Source organism: Corylus avellana, chromosome 3, assembly GCF_965113065.1.
Source record: "Corylus avellana chromosome 3, dhCorAvel1.hap1.2, whole genome shotgun sequence".
In the NCBI taxonomy this organism is placed as follows: domain Eukaryota; kingdom Viridiplantae; phylum Streptophyta; class Magnoliopsida; order Fagales; family Betulaceae; genus Corylus; species Corylus avellana.
The window spans coordinates 10,110,228-10,132,458 of NC_142492.1; the positions used below are offsets into that span (position 1 = coordinate 10,110,228).

At 36.7% G+C, this 22,231-nt stretch overlaps 1 protein-coding gene across 1 annotated transcript; it reads left to right on the forward strand.

The window, feature by feature from the left end:
- The first annotated feature begins 1,099 nt into the window (after positions 1 to 1,099).
- On the forward strand, positions 1,100 to 22,093 carry LOC132176396 (DNA topoisomerase 4 subunit B (DUF810)). The gene is made up of 26 exons (XM_059588589.2): positions 1,100 to 1,381; positions 1,963 to 2,027; positions 2,448 to 2,715; positions 2,883 to 2,949; positions 3,070 to 3,220; positions 4,257 to 4,424; positions 4,770 to 4,868; positions 5,004 to 5,213; positions 5,301 to 5,402; positions 7,136 to 7,366; positions 7,681 to 7,761; positions 8,637 to 8,723; positions 8,829 to 9,014; positions 9,143 to 9,301; positions 10,252 to 10,344; positions 10,590 to 10,661; positions 11,042 to 11,159; positions 14,678 to 14,850; positions 15,273 to 15,357; positions 16,394 to 16,531; positions 16,678 to 16,784; positions 16,917 to 16,994; positions 17,074 to 17,169; positions 20,149 to 20,244; positions 20,327 to 20,510; positions 21,518 to 22,093. Exons 1-26 carry the CDS (start codon positions 1,198 to 1,200, stop codon positions 21,685 to 21,687), a joined length of 3,468 nt encoding a protein of 1,155 aa, XP_059444572.2. The 5' UTR covers positions 1,100 to 1,197; the 3' UTR covers positions 21,688 to 22,093.
- The last annotated feature ends 138 nt before the right edge of the window (positions 22,094 to 22,231 follow it).

Genomic DNA, 22,231 nt, shown 5'->3' on the forward strand with positions numbered 1-22,231 from the left:
ACATAGAGTTTAGTAAAATTTAATGAATCAAGTAAAAAAAGTAAGAATTCTTTAGATGAAGAATTTGGGATTGCGTCTCAACTAATGTCAACGGGTAGATTCCGTTTTTATTTTTTATTTTTTTTTATTTAAAATGTTTTCAACTAAAAACACTTTTCAATATATATTTTTTTCTTCTGATTTTTCGGTGTCTAGTTGTTACCCTGAAAACATTCACTTAAAAGTATTTCCTGTTTGTTTGGTTCGTTGAAAATACTTTTTCTTCGGGGGTCGTGTTGGGTTGAAAATACTGATTACATAATATTTTTCAACCGCAAGCAAATATTTGAAAATACTAAAAATACTTTTACGAAAAATATTTTAGAATGAAATAAGAGTTAAATACCTAATTTTCCATAGGTTTTAGCACTCTATTTTTTGCCTCTTAGAATTTCATTTGGATCACAATAGGTATCATAAAGACGAAGATTGTACCTCCGTTAAAATTTCGTCCAAAATTTAATAGAATACCACGTCAGTAATAATCAAATGTTGCCACGTGTCATGTAATTAATTTTTTAATTTTTTTTTTAAAATTAATTAATTTTTTTTTAAAAAAAAAAAGAAAAAAAAAAATTGAAAGTGGCTGCCGAGCCACCCCCAGTGGGTCTTGGGGTTGGTTGCCCTAGTCACCCCCAAGGTGCCAAGGGGCTGGCTGAAACCACTCCCAAGACCTACGAGCCACTCCCATCAGGCTAGATGGCTACCCCATTTGTGGCGTTTCGTAAAGTTTTGGACGAAATTTTAACGGATGTACCATCTCCGTCTTTATTAAAACCATAATTACCTCCTATGATCCAACTCTAGAGGGCAAAAAATAAAATGCTAAAACCCTAGTAGAGAATTAAGTATTTAACCCTTGAAAAAATCGGAGGCCTACATGATGTTGTTGTCGTGTAATCATTGCTCCACGCAAGACATTGCTTTTGGGACCAAAACCAAAACAACAAGAGAATCTTCTCAAGATGAAATTTTTTGGACCTACGAGATCCGACCCGGGCCAAAACAAACGAGAAAGTAAATAAGTGAAATGTCATGTTTGCCCTCTCCTCGGCCTTTTCGCGCTCCTCCAAATGTAGGACTTGCCGTAGCAAGCCTACAATTCTTCGGACCAACTTTCCCATTGCTTTCCCTGCCGGCTGCCGAAACTCCGATCAGATGGAGCAACAGCCTTGGCGCCTATTGCAGCGGTACCGTGGAGACCGTCGCAAGCTCCTAGAGTTCCTCTTGTCCTCCGGTTTGATCACCGAGCTCCGAACCCCGGCGGGCCCCATCGCCGCTCTCTCCGACGTCGACTTGGATAAACTCAGCGCCGATTACGTCCTCCACTGCATAAAATACGGTCAGTGCTGGAATTCAACCTTCTGCGCTGTTTGTTTCCCTAGAAAACATAAAAGAAAAGCTCTGTTTTGCTTAGGACCCGAGGAAACAGTGAATTCCACCCGACTGAGCCTTGTACAATCGTTTTGAATTTTGATAATTTTTTGTTTCTGGTTCTATAAACAAAGGTGCAGCTAGCTAAACTCAAGAGTTTGTTTCATTTTTGTTCATACGCTGCATAAAATCCGGTTGGAATTCAAACTTATGCTCTGTTTGTTTCCCGACAAAACATAAAAGAAAAGCTCTGTTTGGCTTAGGACCCGAGGAAACAGTGAATTCCACTCGACTGAGGTTCATACAATCGTTTTGTTCATTTCTTGTTTCTAGTTCTATAAAAAATAGATGCAGCAAGCAAAACTCAAGAGTTCGTTCATTTTCCTTGCACTTTGTTTTCTTGGCAACCAAACAGAATTAGGAATTGTGGAGTTTTGTTACGCAGTTAATGTTAAGTTTTTCTCTCGGTGACCAAACGGCGTTTATGTTGATTTTTGGTTGTGGATTTTGGATCTTAATGGTAAATTGGTGTTTTGTTGGTGTTATTAGGTGGAGTGCTTGATGTTTCTGAAGCAACCAAGAAGTACTTCGATGAATCTTCTTACCCAGTTATGGTAAAGATACTTATAGAGTTATATTATTTTTTTATTTTGTTTAATTCTCAATTAGTAGCTGGGGTTACCTATTTGACATAATTTTTGAATTCTCACTTGGTAGCATAATAAGTAACAGTAATTTCATTTAGATGTTTGGTTTATGTAAAGGAAAATGCAGAATTGCGCTCAAGACATTTTCTGTTAATTGCTAGAAAAGAAGTGTAGTTTGAAGCAGTGAAAAATTTGGGAGTTTACCAAGGTGTTAGAATTAAAGTGGGGAACCAAAAGCAATGGGTTGGCATGCTGCAATATTTGTGCAAGCTTTATGGACTTTTATAAAATTATAAGACAGGGCTGATGGCATTTAATCCCTAAGTATAATTATTTAATATTTATATCTCTTTCAATCTCACTTATATGTCTTTGTTTTTTTGGTAGATTCATTCTCAATTAGGGAATTCCTATTTTCTACTTTCTGATCCAGATTTGTCTGGATCACCTCCCACGCGAGTGCCACCTTCAACTGATGTGAACCAGGCCACCAATCATGCATCATTTTCATCTAGTCCAGATCCTCTAATAGTTGAGGATGCAGAAGCATCTGGGGAAGACTTTAGTCCTAAACATGAAGTGGAAACATGCACACCTTTAAAGCCCATGGAGGATGTACAAATTCCTCCATTAGGATTACCTTGTCTGAATGCAGGTATTTGTTGGTTTACTTTTGATCTTTTCTTGACTTGGAAAGAATTTGATGCAATAAATGGTTCCACAGTTGAAAAAGATTTTTTTTTTCTTTCTTTCTTGTGGATTTTCCCAAAGCCTTTCTTTCATCTTTGAGTAAACTGATACATAGCTTCAGGATTCTTGAAGGATTGTCGGATGATGACTTGCGGGAATCAGCCTATGAAATATTGCTTGCATCTTTGGCATTTTCTGGGTAATCTCTCTCTCTAATTTGTATATGTGTGCCATTTGCATTGTAGTTGATGTGCACTTGGGGCCTTTCTTTCTCTCTACTGCTTTCTCAATGTCTTAGTCTTGCTTTACGTATAACTAGGGTTGAAGTCCATACAGTTGAGGATAGAAGGAAAGAAAAGAGTGCTAAACTTCTGTCAGGGTTGAAGAGTAGAAGGGATAAAATCCATCAGCAGTCTGAGTCTCGAGGAAGACAATCAGAACTAATTGAGACCATCCGCATTCAGATGCAGGCAAGCGATATTGTCCTTTCTGCTATTAATTCTAACTGTAATTCTTATTTGCTTGAATTCTGGAAATTGAAGTTTCAGAAAACACAGATAGTTTTCTAACTGGATGTTTCAGTGTAAAGATCAACTGATTTTCAAGTCTGATATATATACACACACACCCACGCACACACCCACACACACACACACATGTAATACGGACCATACGGAGTAATGCATAATTATGTAATGATACAAGGCTCTCCATCTTTAAATTCTTATTGGTACATCTAATCTGCATGAAAGTTTTTGATTCTATCTCCCGTTTTGATCTTTCCTTTCTGTATCGATTTATTCATTCCATGTATTATTGTTGCTGCTGTTGTTGTTGTCGTCATTATTGTTTGGGTCTAAGGCGGTTATCTTTTGTAAATTGTAAGTGTACTAGCCTTGACATCTTTAATGAATTTTCTTATAATTTTTTTTTTTTTTTTTTTTTTTTTAAAAAAAAAAATCATTTCAACTATTTAAATTTACCCTATAGATATTGGATACTTATTACATGATGGATATTCGCCTAACTAGTAGTCACTGCATGAAAGAATGGATTTACTTTATGCACAGAAGGAATTGTAGCCTCCAATTACGAGCTGCTTTGTTTATTTGAGTCATAAGTTTATCATCGTCATCATCATTATATTTTTGGTTTCAAGGTAAATTTTTGATGCCGACTTGTGACATCATTAGAGAGAATTCTATTGTGTCATAAATATGACCACATTCTGTTTATTTGTTATGTTTTTTTTTATTTATTTTTTGGTTTATCCTTTGGACATTATTATCGAACTTCTCCCCCTACTTTAAAACAGAAAGGAAAAACTCTTGTAGTTCCAGTTATTAGCTTTTATACATTGCTTCACACAACATACATAGTCTCGGTGCAGAGCTGCAACCAATAAATCCACTAAGGACAAGAGTATTTATCTTTCTCACTTAATTTGCTTACTTCATTGTTTAGCCACTGCTTCAATCAAAGAGGCGAATTATACTTCTTTGCTAGATTTCAGAACCAATGGATGCATGCATACGGCAAAGATTGATGCAATTGACGGCTAGGAGAATGTGGGGATCAATTGATATTCCTCAAATGTCATTGGGACTTTTGGCTAGCATATTCAAGTCTGATTTTCTTAATGGAAAATCTTATATGCAGTGGAAAAGTAGACAGGTGATGCTCAACTTTGCTTAATCTTTTGTTTTGAATCATTTGGATAGTAGAACAGGTTGAAATATCTATCTAAACTCTATCATTTGTCATAAAGAACCCGAGTTTCTACAGTTTAATCCTGGTAAAAAATTATAGTGGTCAATTATTTAGGCCAAAATAGATGGTAAGAAACTTAACTAAGTGAGAATTGTGAATGTTAGAATAAACTGTAGATGGAGTTACATGCTTCTCCAGGTGTCTTTATGCTAGACTATTAGAATTGGTTGTGTGATTATGTCATTTATCCAACAATAAATGGTCATTTTAAGGTTTGACTAATCATATTGTTTTGCAACCATTTTATAGGCAAGTATCTTGGAAGAGCTCCTTTATTTTTCTACTGATCTTGAAGCGTCTGAACGTCTAACCATTCAAAGTTCTCTCGCGAACATTAGAAATTCTAAGGTATGTTCACCGTCAAGGTCAAGCATACTTTAATGAGAGTAAATCTCACTACTTAATAGTAATGGCTTGCTTTGACATTTTTTTGGATCTCCTCACACAATTGAAAAGTGGATCTTGGTCTGTTGGATACTGTAGGAGTGGGACATCACAAGATCACCTTCTGAACGTTCTGAGATTCTATCGGCTCTAACATTAGTGGCTTTAAAGTTGTCATCTCTGTCTGGAAAATTCAATATCCAGGGTGAAACCTATTATTGGACTGCTGACTATCACTTGAACATTAGACTTTACGAGAAATTGCTATTTGGTGTGTTTGATGTGCTTGATGAAGGCCAGCTCATTATGGTGAATGTTTTCTTATCTTAATTTCCATTAAGCATTTATGTGACATAGTTTAACTTTAATGATGCTCAGTTTGCCACTTGAAATTAGGAATCCAATGAACTCCTGATGCTTATCAAATTGACCTGGCCTACTTTAGGCATCACACAGAAAATGCATAATGCGTTATATGGGTGGGTCCTTTTCCAGCAGGTATACATTATCTCAACAGCCCTTAATGTATATTGAGCATTTTTTTTATTAACCATCTGACCGAATTCTTTAATCGTGATTTGTGTATAGTAATAATTTGTTCTTATAATGGGCGTAGACAAGATGAGGTTTATAGTATACTGGTAGTTGTAATATATGGTTCAAAGAAAAGGCCATTGGCTTCCTGGAGGAAGTTGTAACACTTATCTTTCCTCGTTACTTATCAAGAGTGTTGTATTTTGTTCCTCATTGCTATGGCATCTAGGTATTAATATAACTCGTTCATGTTTTCATCAATTAATTATTTCTTATTTATATATGTCCATTCAGATCCTGTTTCTTGGGCATTTTTGGTTTTGATGTGCATAGTAGTTATTGGGGATTCATGATAGGGGCCCAGGCTTTGAGTCCATGTCATATAGACTCAGTACGTGAGATTGTAGGCCAGTCATTCTTTGAGCTGAGCAGGCCTTCTAGAAATTTAAGCCTGCCCAAGAGATTAATGGGATACTTTCTATGCTAATTCAGGAATGATGAGTAGATTGTGAGGGTGTCTGGTGAAGTTTAGGGAATGGCATCATAGGTGGTTGTGGCATTTTGGGGTATTTTACCCAAAAAGTATGAAGGCTTACTTGTCTTATAGTTTAGGTGCTTTATCTATTTTTGGTTTTATTGCTTGTTGCTTTATTTGGTTCAATACCACTTATCCTTGAATACTTCTTTTTTTTATTTTTTATTTTTTATTTTTTTTTTTATTTTTTATGATAGAGAGCTTAGAGTCCTTGATTTCATTTTCAAATACACATTGTAATTCTTCAGTGGTAAATTTGTTCTCAACCACACATTGGATAACATTTCATTAAGAAAATCAATGTAGTTATATGATTGGATTGGCCTTTTAGGTAATCTGAGAAAGAGAATACAAAAAAGTGTAATTTGCTTTCTAAATTTAACTAAAGTTCCTTTTGATAGGCCTTTTTTTTTTGTTTTTTTATTTTTTAATATGAATTGAAAAAAAAAAAATTAATGTGGGGTTTTTTATAGTTATTTTGATTCAATTCCAGTTAGACCATGTGTGTTTTTACCAAACTAAAGAATATGATAACTATTCCATTCCACTCTTCTTTATTCCGAGTAATAACTATTCTCTTTTCTAATGGAATACGTATTCCGCAAACTAAACGAGGCCTTAATGTAGTAGTTTTGTTCACTTCAGTTTATCTTTAGTGTTGGAACTTCCTCTCCCCCTCTTCTTGTGGCCAAAACTCACTCATTAAAAAAGAAATTGAATGATGGAATTTGTAATCATGAAAATTAAGGACAACACCTTGTGGTTTTGAGTGAAATAACCACAGCATATAAAATAATATTGGGAGGGATGTCTAATGCTGAACGTAAGTATAGTTCATGTCATACTGATTACCCTCCATATCTGCAAAATGGATGTGGAGGGTAAGATCTCATAATCGCCGAAAAGTTTGGAACAAATTTTGTTTATTAAAGGATGAAAGTACTAAAGTGCCCATTTCATCTGGTGGTCAAGTTTGTGATTATAGTTTGTTGTTCCATATATTGGTATCTGGATCTAAAAAAATATTTTCTGAGCTATTTGCCTATTTATATAACATAGTTTCCATCGTTTTAATGCTGAGTCCCTTCTAACTTGCCATATTTGTGAACTATACATCAGTATGATTTTTAATGTTTATATAAGGTGATTTTCCGTGTTGAAGTATGTAGGAACAGATGAGGCTGTGCTGTTAGAATATGCGCTTCTTGAGTTGCAGAAGGTTCTATCTGCTGAAAATGATAATCAGAAGGAAGAGCATTACATGGATAGCTTAGCATGTTCAAGAGCATGCAATGGCAGTGAAATAAAGTTATGTCTGGTGCAGGCCATTTTCTTCTCAATAAGCAGTTGGTGTGACAGTAAACTGCAAGACTATCATCTGCATTTTAGTCAGGTCAATTTCTATTTTTAAATAGTTTTCCTATATTTCCATTCCGTTTTTCCAATTTAAGCGACAGTAAATATTTTTGAGATTGTAACACTATGTAGTAAATGGCCTGTACTCCCTTCTTTGTTATTTGCCTAATTTAGGTTTATTTGCTGAGCTCTATTCTTATTTTGTACTTTTTCTCAATAATGTGTAGACTTGGATGCTCACATTCATCACTGTTGACTTGGATTCTTTGAAGCCCCTTGTATACCTACACCTTATAAATTGTGTTCCTCTTTTCAGAGACGTTCTTTCTAATTATGTGATTATTGTTTCAGAAACCTCATAACTTCTCGAGGATGATGAACTTGCTCTCAGCAGCTGGAATTCTTACTTCTGGTGATTTTGGTGATATTGAGGTTTGTTTTTCTGTAGTGTAGTTCACATTCATATCTGGTGGTTGAATGAATCACATACTAGTTCCACGGCCTTGCAAATTTATTTTTCAGCCAATTGGTGCTTAATAAATATTTTGCAGCAATCCTATTGCTATGCCCAGATTACTTGTAAACCATAAATATTTTTGTCCCTTTTCTTTCCTGGGTGGAATTGTTGTAGAATCCCTGTGTCCTCCTTTGACATCTCTGAATATATCTTTATTTCTTGTATAAAAAAAGGAAAAACAGAAAATCAAATGTGCTCTTTATGCCTGAAAGAAACGAACTGAAAAACTAATACATTCATGAAAGAAATAAATGTTGCTAATTCGCACTTAAGGCATCTTAGCTAATACATTCATTAAAGTTGCATCGTGATCCCAAATGAGTCCACATCCCCGAAAGTCCTTGATGTCTTGCCTGTTGAAAGAGGGAGGGAGGGAATAAGCTTGTAAATTCGACTGATTTTGGTAATATGCATTATGCTTGAGTTCACTAGCCTTCCTTGCTTCAAAATTGTTGAGAGGTCTGATACTCCATTTGAATGATATGGTGCATTTTTCAGCTTTCTTTTCTTTCCTTCTTATGTAACTACCCCTCGGGGGATTGACATATTCAGCATGCGTGGAAAAGAGGGGTTCACATTCTGCTGACTCTTGAGCAAAGAAGTTTATAGTGATTTTAGCTGTACAGACTCATTAAAATTTATGTTTTTTTTTTTTTTTTTTTTTTTTTTCTGTGTCTAATCAACATGTTCTGCTGTTACTAGCAAGAAGTTGCTCTTATAACATTATAATGACAAACCTTTTTTTCATGCTAAGATCATTGCAGCAATCCTTTATATTTTCTCTATGCAGTTAATCAGGTTGAATGTTTCCAATGAGAGTGCAACTAGAAAACTTATGACATATGTTGAGAGATCGATCAAAGCTTCATATAGGCGGGTGAGTCGAATTTGTCATTTAACCTATATATTTGTTTACTTATGTTTATATATGTTATGTTTGTCTCATTACTGTGAGATTTAATGGATATGATTATAATGCCAGGTAGCTAGTACCCTAGATCTTGAATCCAAGGTGGTAAGGCAACATCCTTTGGCCCTGCTTGCAAATGAGCTAAAATTGATTGCTCAGAGAGAGTTCAGTGTGTTCTGCCCGGTGCTACGTCTTTGGTGTCCTGAATCTGGGATGATTGCAGCCATGCGACTACACCAAATTTATGGGGAAAGACTGGTTGGGTTTTTTTTTTTAATTTTTTTTTTTAATCTTTTTATTGTTTAACGAAATAAATTTCTCTCAGTTCACAGTTGGTTTATCTTCTATTGATTTGCTATTCTGCTATGGTTTTTCCGACAACACAGAAGCCGTTTCTCAAGGGAGTGTCATCTCTTTCTGAAGACGTCAGATCGGTGCTTTCAGCTGCTCATTCGTTGGATCATGACCTGACTGAGCTATATATTTCTGCTTGTGAAGATAATAGGCTGCATCACCATCTCAACCGAGATCTGGACCATTATCCGGTTCGTTAATTATATCTTTTCTTTTGAAATCCAATTGCTATTGTTACCATTTTTTTTAACTCTTTACTGTTGGCCATATGTTTACCGCTTCATTTTATTTTGTTATGCAATGATGATGGTAAGGTGATGATTCTGTTGTGGGACTTAATTATTTAATTAATTGATGAACTTATATCGTCCAACACAATATTCATTATGCAATTTGCATGCTTGTTTTCTGTTTTAACATGTGCGTTGAATTTCATATATTCTTTATACAGAATGATGTTGAGATAATCATTATGTTCTAGGGATCAGGATCTTTTTAAATTGTAGATTCTAATTATGTGAATTCAATCCATTCCTTGTATCGAACGACTTAGACATGCTACCTATTAGAAAGGTTGCATGTTACTAAGGCAGCTAAAATGAATTTTTCTCCCAAAAGGCTTCTTCTTCACTTTTGGAAGAGATGCTTCTTCTTTAGAAAATAAAAAAAGGGCTTTTGGTTCAAAACTTTTATACATCATAAAGCGCAAGAACCTGATGAATATATACTCAATTCTCATTGGTAACATGCTACTTTTTTAATAGGTAGCATTTTTCAAGCCATTTGATGCAAGAAACGGCTTGAATTCACATAATTTTAGAATCTACAATTTCTTCGAAATTGTTTTGAAATTGTAAGGATCCTTGTGCCTATTCTATGGAGTAAATATTGCTTGTATTCAGGAACTTGATAGCATTCAACAGTATTTATTATGCATTTAATATGCTTCTGGGACCACTACAACAAACAACCTGAGCACTGGCAATCCTAGTGCAAATGTTGTCTATTCTGGAGCAAATAATTGTAATATGAGAGTGCTTTTTCTTCATAGTTTTGTTGTGAGAGATGCTTCATCTGCTTCAGCCTAAATTAGCTAAACAAGTTGGAGAATTAGCTGTTTGTCCCTTTCCTTTGTGTGCAGATTGGAGAAGTTGCTAAACCAATAATTCTTGACTGGGTGATTGCTCAGAATTCACGTATCTTGGAATGGACTGGACGTGTGTTTGATCTTGAGGTTGGTTCAATAGAAGAGTAATCATTTAAAGCTTTGATCGTATAACAGATGACCATCTAGTTTAATATTAATTTAAGGAACAATGGATTAGAAGGGAAGAGAACAGAAAAGAAAAGAATTTGCTTTTTTGTGGTGGTATTATGGATATCATCCATCTTTTTATGCATAATTAGTTTCTTGCTTAACTAGTTTTGAATATTGGGCTCACTTATCAAAAAAAAGTTTTGAATATTGGGATTGTGCAGGACTGGGAGCCTTTATCATCACAGCAAAGACATGCAGCATCAGCAGTTGAAGTGTTTAGGATCATAGAGGAGGTAGATATAATTGCTGTAACAATAATTTGGTGTATCTGATAAAAAAAAGTGTATCTTATGCCAATTGTTTGAATAGTTTTATGGAGCCTGCTCAGTTGAGCTGCTTTCAGGCGTGTGTTTCCCTTCACTTTGAAATTTCTGTCTTCATGTTCTAGTGATTGTTATTGTTTGTAACTATTGTTATTGAATTCTCAATAACCTGGGAAAAATAGGGTTTACAATGCAAATATGCTTTAACATCTTACTACATATCTCTTAGAATTTTTTATTTGGATTATTTTATTGACATTCTTTCTTGTTTGTTTGTTTAAATATTTATCTTAAGAGGGGCTTGTGGTCTTCTTTCATTTCATGGCCCTTATGTCCAATTTAACTTGCAGACTGTAGATCAATTCTTTGGCTTGAATCTTTCAGTGGATATCACACATTTACAAGCTCTGCTATCTGTTATTTTTCACAGCCTGGATGCCTATTTGGTGAAATTGGTTAACCAGCTAGGTAAAGTACATTTATCTTCCAGCATATTGAGAATGGACATATGGCTTCTTGTTTTTACTTCCTTGAGTAGGGTTTGACTCCCTCCTTGTAATGTATATTGTGATCAAGTCTAAAGAGGCATGTGATCCTTTCGCCTTTTTTTTCCCCAGTTCTAATCTTTATTTTGATTTAATTTACATTTTGGTTTGTTGGGTGCCTTTGGGTGAAGGTCTCCATATGATTATATACTAGAAAATTGGTCGATAGATTCTATTTTCTTAATATCACAAATTAGACACGATGTGAGAGAAATAGTATACTAAAAATTTAAAAGGCCTATCTATTATATACACAGACCTTGCAACCTAATTCATTCTCCCATGAAAGATTTGCTCTAAAATCACATCAGGCATTTCGAGAGCAGATATGGGTTGAATCTGCTAGATATAGATTTGTTTACTTATTAAAAAAAAAAAAAAAAAAGTAACTTGTGTGGATGTTTCTCTTGCCTGGTTGAGATTTTGTTAGAAAAAGAGGAGGGTGCCCACTTTTTTTTGAGGGGGTGTGTGGTGAGTTTGATCATAGAGGCTTACAATATGCATTGGCACCTACACCATTTGTTTTGTGCTGGTTATGTATGTATGACCCCGTGAGGCATATATGAGATTAGAATCGTGGTGTGCGTTTGGTTGATGGTCGCAGGTGAACTCTAAGTTCAAACTATGATGGGTGGTTTTGGATCTACAGGTTTGATATAGTTTTAGAAATAAACAACTTTGACTGTTGACCAGGCTGCCTAGAGTCTTCAAGCTTTTAATCTTTTGACCTTCGACAGCCTGAGACTTGTGCAGTTGCACCAAGAAGGTAGCTCCTCTTGGCTTATGGAGGAATGAGGCTGTTTTGAGATAGACATCTTCCGCATTCTCTTATTAATATGTTTGATGGTTATCACAGTGTGAAATATTGATAAAGAAGCTCTATTTTTTATTTAATTTCGTATTGTTTTTATCTTAAAACTTACTCTAATACGATTTGCTGGTTGTTGACACGGATGTTTTCATTACTATTTTTTCTTTGTAAACACTGCGTATTAAGAACATTCATTTTGGTTTGCCCTCTTTACATGTTGGACACTGCATCTACACCCATGGTCTTTGGGACCTATGCGTGCAAGATACTTTTGTCCTGTTTCTACCAATCAGCTGTAGCTCGAATGGCATCCCCTCGCCCTTCAGAACAGGGTGGAGGGTGAAATTGTGGTGATGTGGCCATGGAAAAATGGTCAAGTTGATGCCATTAGAGTTTTGTTTTTTGAAAACTAACAACTTTTCACATGTGGGGCTCATGTGCAACTCTGGATTGTGACAAGCCTTATATGGTTTTGAAGGTCGAATGCCTAGGAGTCTAGGATTGAAACAGTTTTTTAAATTTGGTCTTATATTTTAAAAGTTAAGGTTTGTTGTGTAATGAGGGGCACATCTCTAATTTTTTGAAAATCTTTGAATTAAGGACATTTTGGTGATTGAGCTGAGTCTAGAACTTTCTAAAAGTTGTTAGGTGTCTTGGGTTTATTTTTATTCAGTCCACGTTAGTTTTGTTAGGTTTTTGGTTTAGTACTCAATTTAAGAGTTTCAATGCTAATAGGATAAGGAAGAGTCTTTTAATGTGTTCAATGTATTTAAAGAATCCAGAGATTTGATTGATGGAATGTTGTATGTTTGAGTCAGTGTGCTGTTACTGTTACACCCTGAACAGCAACCAAATTCCCTGGTTGCTTCAAGAAACAACCCATATTCCTTTTTTTTTTTTTTTTTTTTCCATATCTTTTCAATCCCTACTTCATTTGACAATCCCTGCAGTCTTTCTCTCATAACTTAAGCCCTAAAATCTTAATTTTTTTCCATCCTAAAGCCCACCACAAGTACACATAGATTGATTTTCTAAGTTTGTCCTGTGTCATGTGGGGTTTAAGATCCATTAGATGCATCAATAACTTGGCTAATCAAAAAGATACCTTCGGTTCTCTTTCCATGTCAACACTTTTTTTGTGCCCCCCCCCCCCCCCCCCACCAATTGTCAGGTTTTGCAATCATAATTTCGAACTATCAAAATTTGCAATATTGGGTTCCCAAGCTTCAGTCCCTAATTTCACCCTCTTTAGCATTTTCTCTTAAATCTTAACTAGAGGATGCCAAAATGCTCAAAATACTCTCTTTTCTTTTTCTTTTTTCTTTTTTCTTTTTATTTATTTTATTTATTTTTATATATATATAAAAAAAAAACTAAACATTTGATGACCCACGGCCAGACTGTTTCTTAAGGGCAAATTTGTATTTTTATAAATTATATAAGGCTATAAGAGACATTCTACCTATTAGCTGTTTGATTTAACGCAAAACTCTAACAGTAGGGATGACATTAAAACAAGCTGAAACATGGGATACCGACATTGCAAATTTTGATAATTCGAGATTATGATTGCAAAACCGTTGACAATTCGGGGGTAATAGTGCAATGTTTACAATATCTCTTGAATTTGAAATTTAGAAATGTGACAACCCCCTCCTCCTTCTCCCACCAAACCAAAAAAATAAATTACAACCAACCCCACCAAAAAGGAAAAAAAAAAAGTGCAGGAAAATGTTCAGCAAGTGCAATTCAGGGCTCATCTTTTTAAGGTTCAACAGATTTCCCTGCTTGCTTACATGATAAAATGGATATCCAGTTTGATATAAATGGGCCACAATTAATTCAACTTGTTGCCAGTTAGGCTGCACAATTTTAGCAGATTTAGGCATTTATGATGGGCGATCCTTTGGAATCTTCAGCTTAACGGAAATGTGTCAATTTTAAGAATATATGTCTCATGTATCTTATAGTTATCCAGTATTTTAACCCCAAGAGGTTGGCTCGAGTGGTAAGTTACTTGGCCCTGCATCTTTATGAAGTATCAGGTTTAAGGTTCGACTCCCCTAGAGTGCAAACAATTCCTCGAGGCCATGCCCGTGGGAGAAAGCCCAAACTTTATCCGACCCATGTGGAGGGGGCGTTTTGCACGATGTCCCGTGGATCTAGTCGGGTCGAAGCCCTGGATACCTTGGTTATAAAAAAAAAAAAAGGAAAAAAAGTTACCTAGTATCTTACATGTGGGAAATGCAATTAAAGTGGATTTGTTTCTTTTAATTTGTGCCGCAGAAGTTAGGGATTGTTTATCCAACATCCTGGTTGCTGTGTTAAATGCTTTCTAATGGTCCTGGGAGATCTTCATATTCTGTGTTATCCTTGATATTTTATGAGGTTTCTATTACTCTCTTGAATTCATCAAGTAGAAGATATTCTGCTCAGTGTCTCATCTTTTCTGGGGGATCTTAGGGGCTACCATGTGCCCCTTTCTAATCATCAGCCACACATTTTCTTGTCCAACAATTGTTCATTTCTCCCTCTAGATGTTATCAAATTCAAGTTGATTAATGTGACGATTCATTTGGAGAAATCTAGTTTAGAGTTTGATTTTTATCATTATGCATTTAATACTGCAGTTGAGAAGAATCATCTCCATCCCATGGCTCCTCCTTTGACTCGTTATGAGGAGACAGTTATTCCAATAATGAAGAAGAAGGTGCTAGAGCATAAACTATTGGAGGATGATGTGAGGAATAAGTTGAATGAATTGACAATATCCAAACTCTGTGTCAGATTAAACACTCTTAAAGTAAGTGCAATTCTTGATTTATAAATAGAGATGATCTTATGTTTCATAATTGTTGATTGAGCAGGTTTGAGAGTAGAGTGTTGATTCAGATGGGTATATATAAGTCTCATCTTTTACATGCTATCACTTTTTATGAAAATGAGAATATCATTGACCAAAAAGAGCACATTTTAGATTTATTTATTTAAATGTATACCAAATATAGTTGGTATCATATTTCAAATTTTTTGGGTTGATTTTTAGAACTTTTTTTCTTTCTTCTTTTTTATTCTTCTTGTGGCCTTAATAGTCACTGAGGGCTAATGATAGTGAGTGAAATTGTTCCAAAGAATATATTTGTTATAAAGTTGCTTAATTTGCATGAATCATATCATCAAATTCTGTTATTTTCTCTCTGCATTATCTTTTGTTTCTTCCTGCAGTATATTCAGAAACAAATTGACATACTAGAAGATGGCACTAGAAAGTCGTGGGCGCTTATCAGACCACCAGTTGGTCATGGGTGGGGTAAGTTCTTTCTAAGTGTGGCTGGGAAACCTACCATTTGGTGATTTCCTTGATTTTGCATTTGTATTATTCAATCAATTTTTCCATACATAGTTTCCTTATCTCTGAGTCATCGGATCGTCTGTGCAAGATGGAAATCTAGATACAAGATGTGAACGAAACTACTGAAAAAATAAATGTAAACAAGTACTTGGCATCTTTCAGCTTGCTGTTTGAATGCTTTCTTACTGATCAGAATAAGCCAAGAGCTATTGGGTTTTTCGGAGATTCAGAGATCTTTCTCAACAATTTTTTTATTTATTCAAATCCTGCTTTTTAGATGCCGCAATACCTGCTCCTATTTTCCTATATTCTCAAGATGACATACTTTTTTCCGAACTGTTTGATGGTATTGTTTTCATGCTGTAAGTCCCCAAAAATTGTTTTGCTCTACACTAAAATTTTATTGTAACAGCTAACACGTTCTAACCCTCCATGTTATTACTGTTTGAAAAAAAAGACCAGTGGAGCTTACCTAGTATTTGAGCTCTCTTTCGGCTAGATGGCCTGATTAATTGACTGATTGTGGTTGTTGTTGTAACATGCACAGTTTCCTCTGACCACAAACTCCACAAATGTTTGGTTGTTCTCTCCTTTTCCTGGAAAGAATATCCTTATGTGTTTGTAATGGATGAGACGTTGGACTTATATGAGTTAACATTAACCAGAAGGAGGAGTAAAACCGAAACCTTTTCCTTTTAGCTCAGGTGGTAAAAGGTGGAGAGGGCTTGGGGTAGGGCTTATATTCACATCTTACTGATAAAAAAAAAGGAAACATTTTTCTTTTAAAGGTAATAAGAATTAAGAAAGAATGCATCTTTTTCTTCAATATATTCTTTTGTTGGCAATTCTTTAAAATTGAATTCATGTTGTTAGTGTTTCAGATTTAAATGTCTAGTATTTTAGGTCTCTCTGTTTCATTTATTTTTTACTATATTTTTTAGGTGAAAAATTATCAACAACTGACATTTCTAACATATAACTTGGTCAAATCCAGCTAAAGAAGTCTCTCTGGAATCTTCAGAGAGTTCACGGCTAACATGTAGTGAAGCAGTTGATGAACTGTTTGTAACCACCTTTAGCAGCATCAGGGATACCACGACAGATGCTATCAGCAAAATACATGACTTTGCTGGTGAGGTTATAAAGTTCATTTGCATTAACAAGCCTGTCTGTGACTGACAATTTTTAATTTGCTAGCAATAGGTCTGCCCTGTTACATATCTTTTTTCCTAATTACTTGGATTTATGGACACAATTAGCCTAAATTTTAATTTCTAGGTGCAAGAGTAGTTTTTTGGGATCTCAGAGATGCATTCCTCTTTCGGTTATATCGTGGAAATGTTGAAGGTGCTCGCTTGGACAGTGTTCTTCCACATATTGATAAAGTAAGATACTGAAGTAAATTTTCTATGTGCAATATCTTGTATAGGAGCTCTTGTGAAAATGATTTATTGTGGTTGGTAGTATCTTCTACCACCATTGAGGGAATTTCATTAATCTAAGAGTCCTTGATGTAGGTTCTCGACCATATATGTGGTTTGATTGATGATACTCTTAGAGACCTTGTCGTTTTCAGTGTTTGTCGGGCATTACTGGTGTGCTTTCTTCCTCAAAATTTAATCTATTGCAGTCCCTTTATGTGCGGTTCTAATTTTGGATATGTTCATGGTTCAGGAAGGCTATGTTTGGGTGTTGCTCAATGGAGGTCCTTCTCGTGCATTTTCTAATTCAGATATCACAATTATGGAGGATGACCTTAATATGTTGAAGGTATGTTTCCTTTGTATAGTGGTAAAATTAAACAAACCTTTACTTGGAAATTTGAAGTAATCGCTTCTTCTTTTTTTCTTTGAAAAGAAATGAAAAAACATGCAACAATTTACTTGTCACATGCAGTTATGTCCATCAACTAAATACTGCAAGGCAATTGTGACTGTATAATCTGCGTCAGGCAAATAATGTTTCTTAACTCGTAGGATAAGCACAGAAATAGCAGGCATTCCCTATCCCATACTACCCAATTACTACTATCACTATTCTCCCTCTCCTTCTCCGTTCGGAGCATTCTTGGATAAACTTAGGTTTTTTTCGGCAGGCCTCCACGATGGAGTCTCGCTTCTTTGTGGAGGCCAAAGTCTTCTCTCTTTTGGTCGAGGAAGGTAAACCGAAGCTGTGTGTGGAGGAAAGGAGAAGAGGTATTTTAGGGTCTATCTTTTGGGTTTCAGAGGGGTGGATTGGTTGATAGAAATGTTGGAAGAGCTGATGAAGTCAGCTGGTTCAGAGGATTTCTTCAAATCCATCCGGGTGGAATCGAAGGCTCTCACTGTCATGAGGGGTGGTAACAGGAATGGTTGGTTTTTGGTGGTCTCAACTCAAGCTGTGGACGACAGGAGGAACGTTATTGTGTTGCCTGAAGGCCGCGAAGGACGGGGATGGGGCAGATTCGCTGGGGAACTGAGCAAAGTGAAGGCTTTTTTTGAAGCCACAATTGGGCTCCCCTCCGGCTCCGGTTCTGTTATTGGGTGCTCCACGCCACACGCGGTGGTGGGTGAGGTTGCTGTCCACCATGTGCGTGTGCTGGATTTGATTCAGATGGAAGCATGTAGAGACGTCAAAGCCGGGAGAATGGCGGTGAATTGTTTCGAGTTGGAGAGGAAGCCTCCTAGGTCCCTGGCAGCGGCTACTGAGTCTTGGAATTCGAAAAAGAAGAAGGGTGATTTCGGCAATCATGGGTTGAAGAGGCTTCTAGGGCAAGTTCATTTTGAGCTGGACCGGGTCCTTGCTGGGTTAGCTTTGAAGCCCATTCGCAGGAGGAATAGGGTTGGGATTTTGGGCCTGTCTAGGTCCATGTACATTCGGAAGAAGAGGGTAATCGGGTCGGTGAGGGTTACCGGGTCAAATCGTGTTTCTAGGTCGAATCTTGTTCCCGGATCGGATCCTGTTTTCGGATCTGGTTCCGCTTCCGGTTCTTTTCCTCTATCTCCGGCACCGATTCCGGCGAGACCTAGTTCGCCGACGAGGTTGAATGGGTTTGCTCCAATTTTGCGCTCGTCCGTCTATTTTGGTTCATCGGAGATTCTTCCTAGCTATCTGTTGGATACTCACAGGCCGGAGATTCTTCCGGTGACTCCTTTGGTAACTGAAGCTTCGGTGGTTGATGTGAGTGCAGCCTTCGAGTCGCCTTTTGGGGTTCCTTTTGTGGGTAAGACTGTGTCCACACAGGTGGCTTCTCTGGGGATCCCCAATTCACCTGAGATTCTTCCTGTGTTGGCTCCGACGCCGCTTTCTCCTGTGGACGTTGGTCTGTTCTACAATCATGTCTACTCCTTCCTATGGGGCGGCTTCCTCTGTTTCTAAGTCAACTGGGGTATGCCCGGAGCGTGAAGGAGAAGGTAGCTAAACAATTGCATAAGAACAAGGAGTTGCTGGCTGAAGTTGTGGCGGCTACTTCGAAGAAGGGGGCGGAGGGCTGTTCCGAGGTGGTGCTTGATGAGGCGAAGTTCGCTCCCTTCGTGGGGTTGACGTGTAGAGGTGACGAGAAAAAGCTTTTGAATCTTTTTTCGAAGGTTGAAGCGGAACGAGAGCCCATAAAGGTTAAGGGAAAGAGGGAGCTCAAGAATTTGGAGTGCTCCATCAATTTTGAGGCTAGAGGTCGGAGACTTTCTTCGGAGAAATGCCAGCGCCGACGGGGTTGTTTTGGGACTGCAAATGATTTTTCTTCTCCTCCTGAGGTGCAGTAAGGGTTTTGGGTTTTTTAAGGCTGGTGCAGGGTTATTGTGGGCTTTTGTTTTGGGTTCTCTTTTAGGGTTTTCTGTTTGGCTGCGGCTTCTTGTTGGGTTTTTTGGGTTGGGTCATCTTGGGTTGTGTTTTCGGGCTTGTGTTGGGCTACCTATATATATTTTCTTGTGTACTTAGAGGCGCTTTGCTCTTTTTTTTGATATATACAACATTACTTATTAAAAAAAAACATATTTGGTGTTCTTTGTATGCGTGAAATGTTAGAAAAGTGTGGAACAATCTCAGTATGTAGCATGGCAATTGGTGACCTACCCAACAAATACAAACAAACTGTTGGTTATTGTTTTGACTCCTGTTCAACTACAGTTACATTTTGCATGTTTTGGGCTCACACTTTTAGTTCAGCATCACTTCATATACATTGACTTATTGCTTCTAATCTAGTCTAGTGAACTGGAATCATATTACAGCCCTAGGTTGATTCCAACATAGCAACAGCTTACTCAACGAATATAAACAAACTTTAGCTTATAGTTTTCACTCCTATTTCACTGCAGTTACATTTTGCATGCTTGGCCTCCCACTTTTAGTTCTGCATCACTCCATGTACATTGACTTATTGCTTATAATCTAGTCTAGTCAACTGCAATCATATCTAGGTGTTCAGTTGATTCCACTTCACAGCAGCCTACCACACAGTTAAAAAATCTTGGGTGGGCCCTTAAACATAATATAACTCCTCTGAAGGACTTCTGGACTTCCATGTTCTTTTTTTGGTTGGATGGTTAGTGCTTTCAGTTGTTTAGACTTGCTTCAATATTGCACTAATTAGTTTGAAAGTGGCATTGATTGGTTGCCATTCACAAAACCAAGTAGCGGATTCTCATTTTGTTCCAGCATTTCATGACACATAAAGATTATTTGCCTGATGTATATATACTTAATACATTTTATCAAATTGTTACCAGTTTATATCGTTTGCTAATAGGGCCCTGCGGCTCAACTTTATAGGAATTCTTTATAGCTGATGGAGAAGGCCTTCCACGTTCATTAGTGGAGCAAGAAGCGAAACTTGCTGAACAAATACTAAGCTTGTACACCCTTCAGGTTTAGTTTCTGGTGATTGAAAATTTTATACTCACATTTGAAAGGCTGAAATAGGCAGTATGGTGACCTTTCATTTCTGCAGACTGGCACTGTTATCCAAATGCTGATGACAGCAAGTGAACAAATTTCAACGGGATTATATCCACGTAAGGATGACAAAATCGGCTTAGAAGATGCCCAAACTTTAATACGAATCATGTGCCACAAGAAAGATAGACAAGCCTCCAAATTCTTAAAAAGACTATATCAGCTCCCAACATCTTCAGGTGATTTTTCTGCTTCACTTATTTGCTTGCATGGAATTTCGATGTTGTATGATGTTCAAATAGTTACAGTAGTGTGTAAATTAACATTTATAAGCAAGATGGCAACTGCACATGCTTGTAATACTGACGTTGTACAGACGCACCTCTACAAGGTGGTAGTTTGTCATCCTATCCTTCAATGCACGCTATTTACTAAGAGTAATGCTATACTTGCATTACAATCACATCACAATTACACTATGCTGATGTGGCATTGGCTAGTAGTCCTTAATTTTATTTTTTATTTTTTAAAAAATAAGGGCTAATCCAAGGGCTACTGAGAAATGTTATTCTTCACAACACAATCACTATGCTGACGTTGCATGGCTAGTAGCTCTTGGATTGGCCCTTGTTAAAAAAAAAAAATTCAAAGGTTACTAGCCTACACATCAGCGTAATGTGATTGTGGTGAGAAGTATAGTATTACTCTTACTAATAGGGTCTTTTCTTCCAATCCTCCACCCCGATAGTGTAAGCCGTAAGGTGTCCTTACTGGCCTTCTTGCTTCTTTCTCAAAAGCAAACCGAAAGGACAAGTTTCATTCGCTTGATTGAACTATTCTTGAACAGGTTCTAAGAAAGAGTATCCTATATTTCCCTGATTCAGATGAGAATGGTTATTGATCTGGATTTGTTAAGCTGATGGTATGCTGGTTTTATTAAGAAAGAAGAGGATCTTTCTTCTTTCTTCAACCACTAAACAAAATTTGATCTTGTTGCGTTTTCCTTGTTCCTTTTCAATCTCTGCTACTCTTGACACTGCATCGGCTAATGTAACATATTTTAAGTGGCTTCATATACTAGCTACTTAAAATATGCCACTTAAGCTGGTGTAAAATTGGTGTGAAGAGTAGCATTACTATTTACTCCACTGACAATCTTAAATGTGAACGACATTTTATCATGATAATTATTAAGCACAAATGCAGAAAAAGGCGTTAAGATGGCTAATTGATTACATCTCTGCAGAGTACGATGACACTCCATCAGAGGATTCCACTTTGAGATCACCTCTCATATCTGATCTTCTAAAGCGGAGCTCCTCATTTCATTGGACCAATAATGGCCCGAGCAGCTTCAAATCTTTTAAGAAGAAACTCCAAGAAGCAACATCCGATATCCGGAACATGGCATGGTAACTAGTGAAGGTATACCAATCATTCCATCGTCTGACTACACCCAAGTTTTGTATTCCATTTCCATGTAAAAGCCTTGTCAGCAAACCTCACTCCCTGTATAATCTGTAAATTTACCATTATACCCATTTGTTCTCATTCATGGAGGCTAATATTACATGCAGTACAAGGCTAACAGTGTCTGCACAAATGTGGTCACTCAGTATGGCCTTGACTGGCTCCACTTGTCCATATGGAGAGGATCCTTATCCTTTTCCTATCATTTTCCAAGCTTTCAGCTGGCGTTAAAACTTTCTTTATTGCACATGTAAACAGCAAACCCAACAACTTTCAAACTTCCAATTATTTACGTTACGCAACTTTCCGAGTTTATCCGGTTAACTTTATTTGATTTGTCCTGTTTATGACCTAGGCTGTGTTTGCAAGAGTCTGGACACAGGCAGTAGTGCCTTTTTAGAAATATGTGCTTGATTAGTTTTAGTGGAAATGTTGTGGGAAAAAGTGAAAAAAATATATTTTATATAAAAAAATATAAAAAATTTGTTTT

Excerpts from the sequence above, each read along its gene's own strand:
- LOC132176396 (XM_059588589.2), top strand. The coding sequence starts at position 1,198 with ATGGAGCAACAGCCTTGGCGCCTATTGCAGCGGTACCGTGGAGACCGT. Across the intron at positions 3,221-4,256 it reads CCATCCGCATTCAGATGCAG|ATTTCAGAACCAATGGATGC; the intron begins GCAAGCGATATT and ends CTTCTTTGCTAG. Across the intron at positions 14,851-15,272 it reads TCAGATTAAACACTCTTAAA|TATATTCAGAAACAAATTGA; the intron begins GTAAGTGCAATT and ends TTCTTCCTGCAG.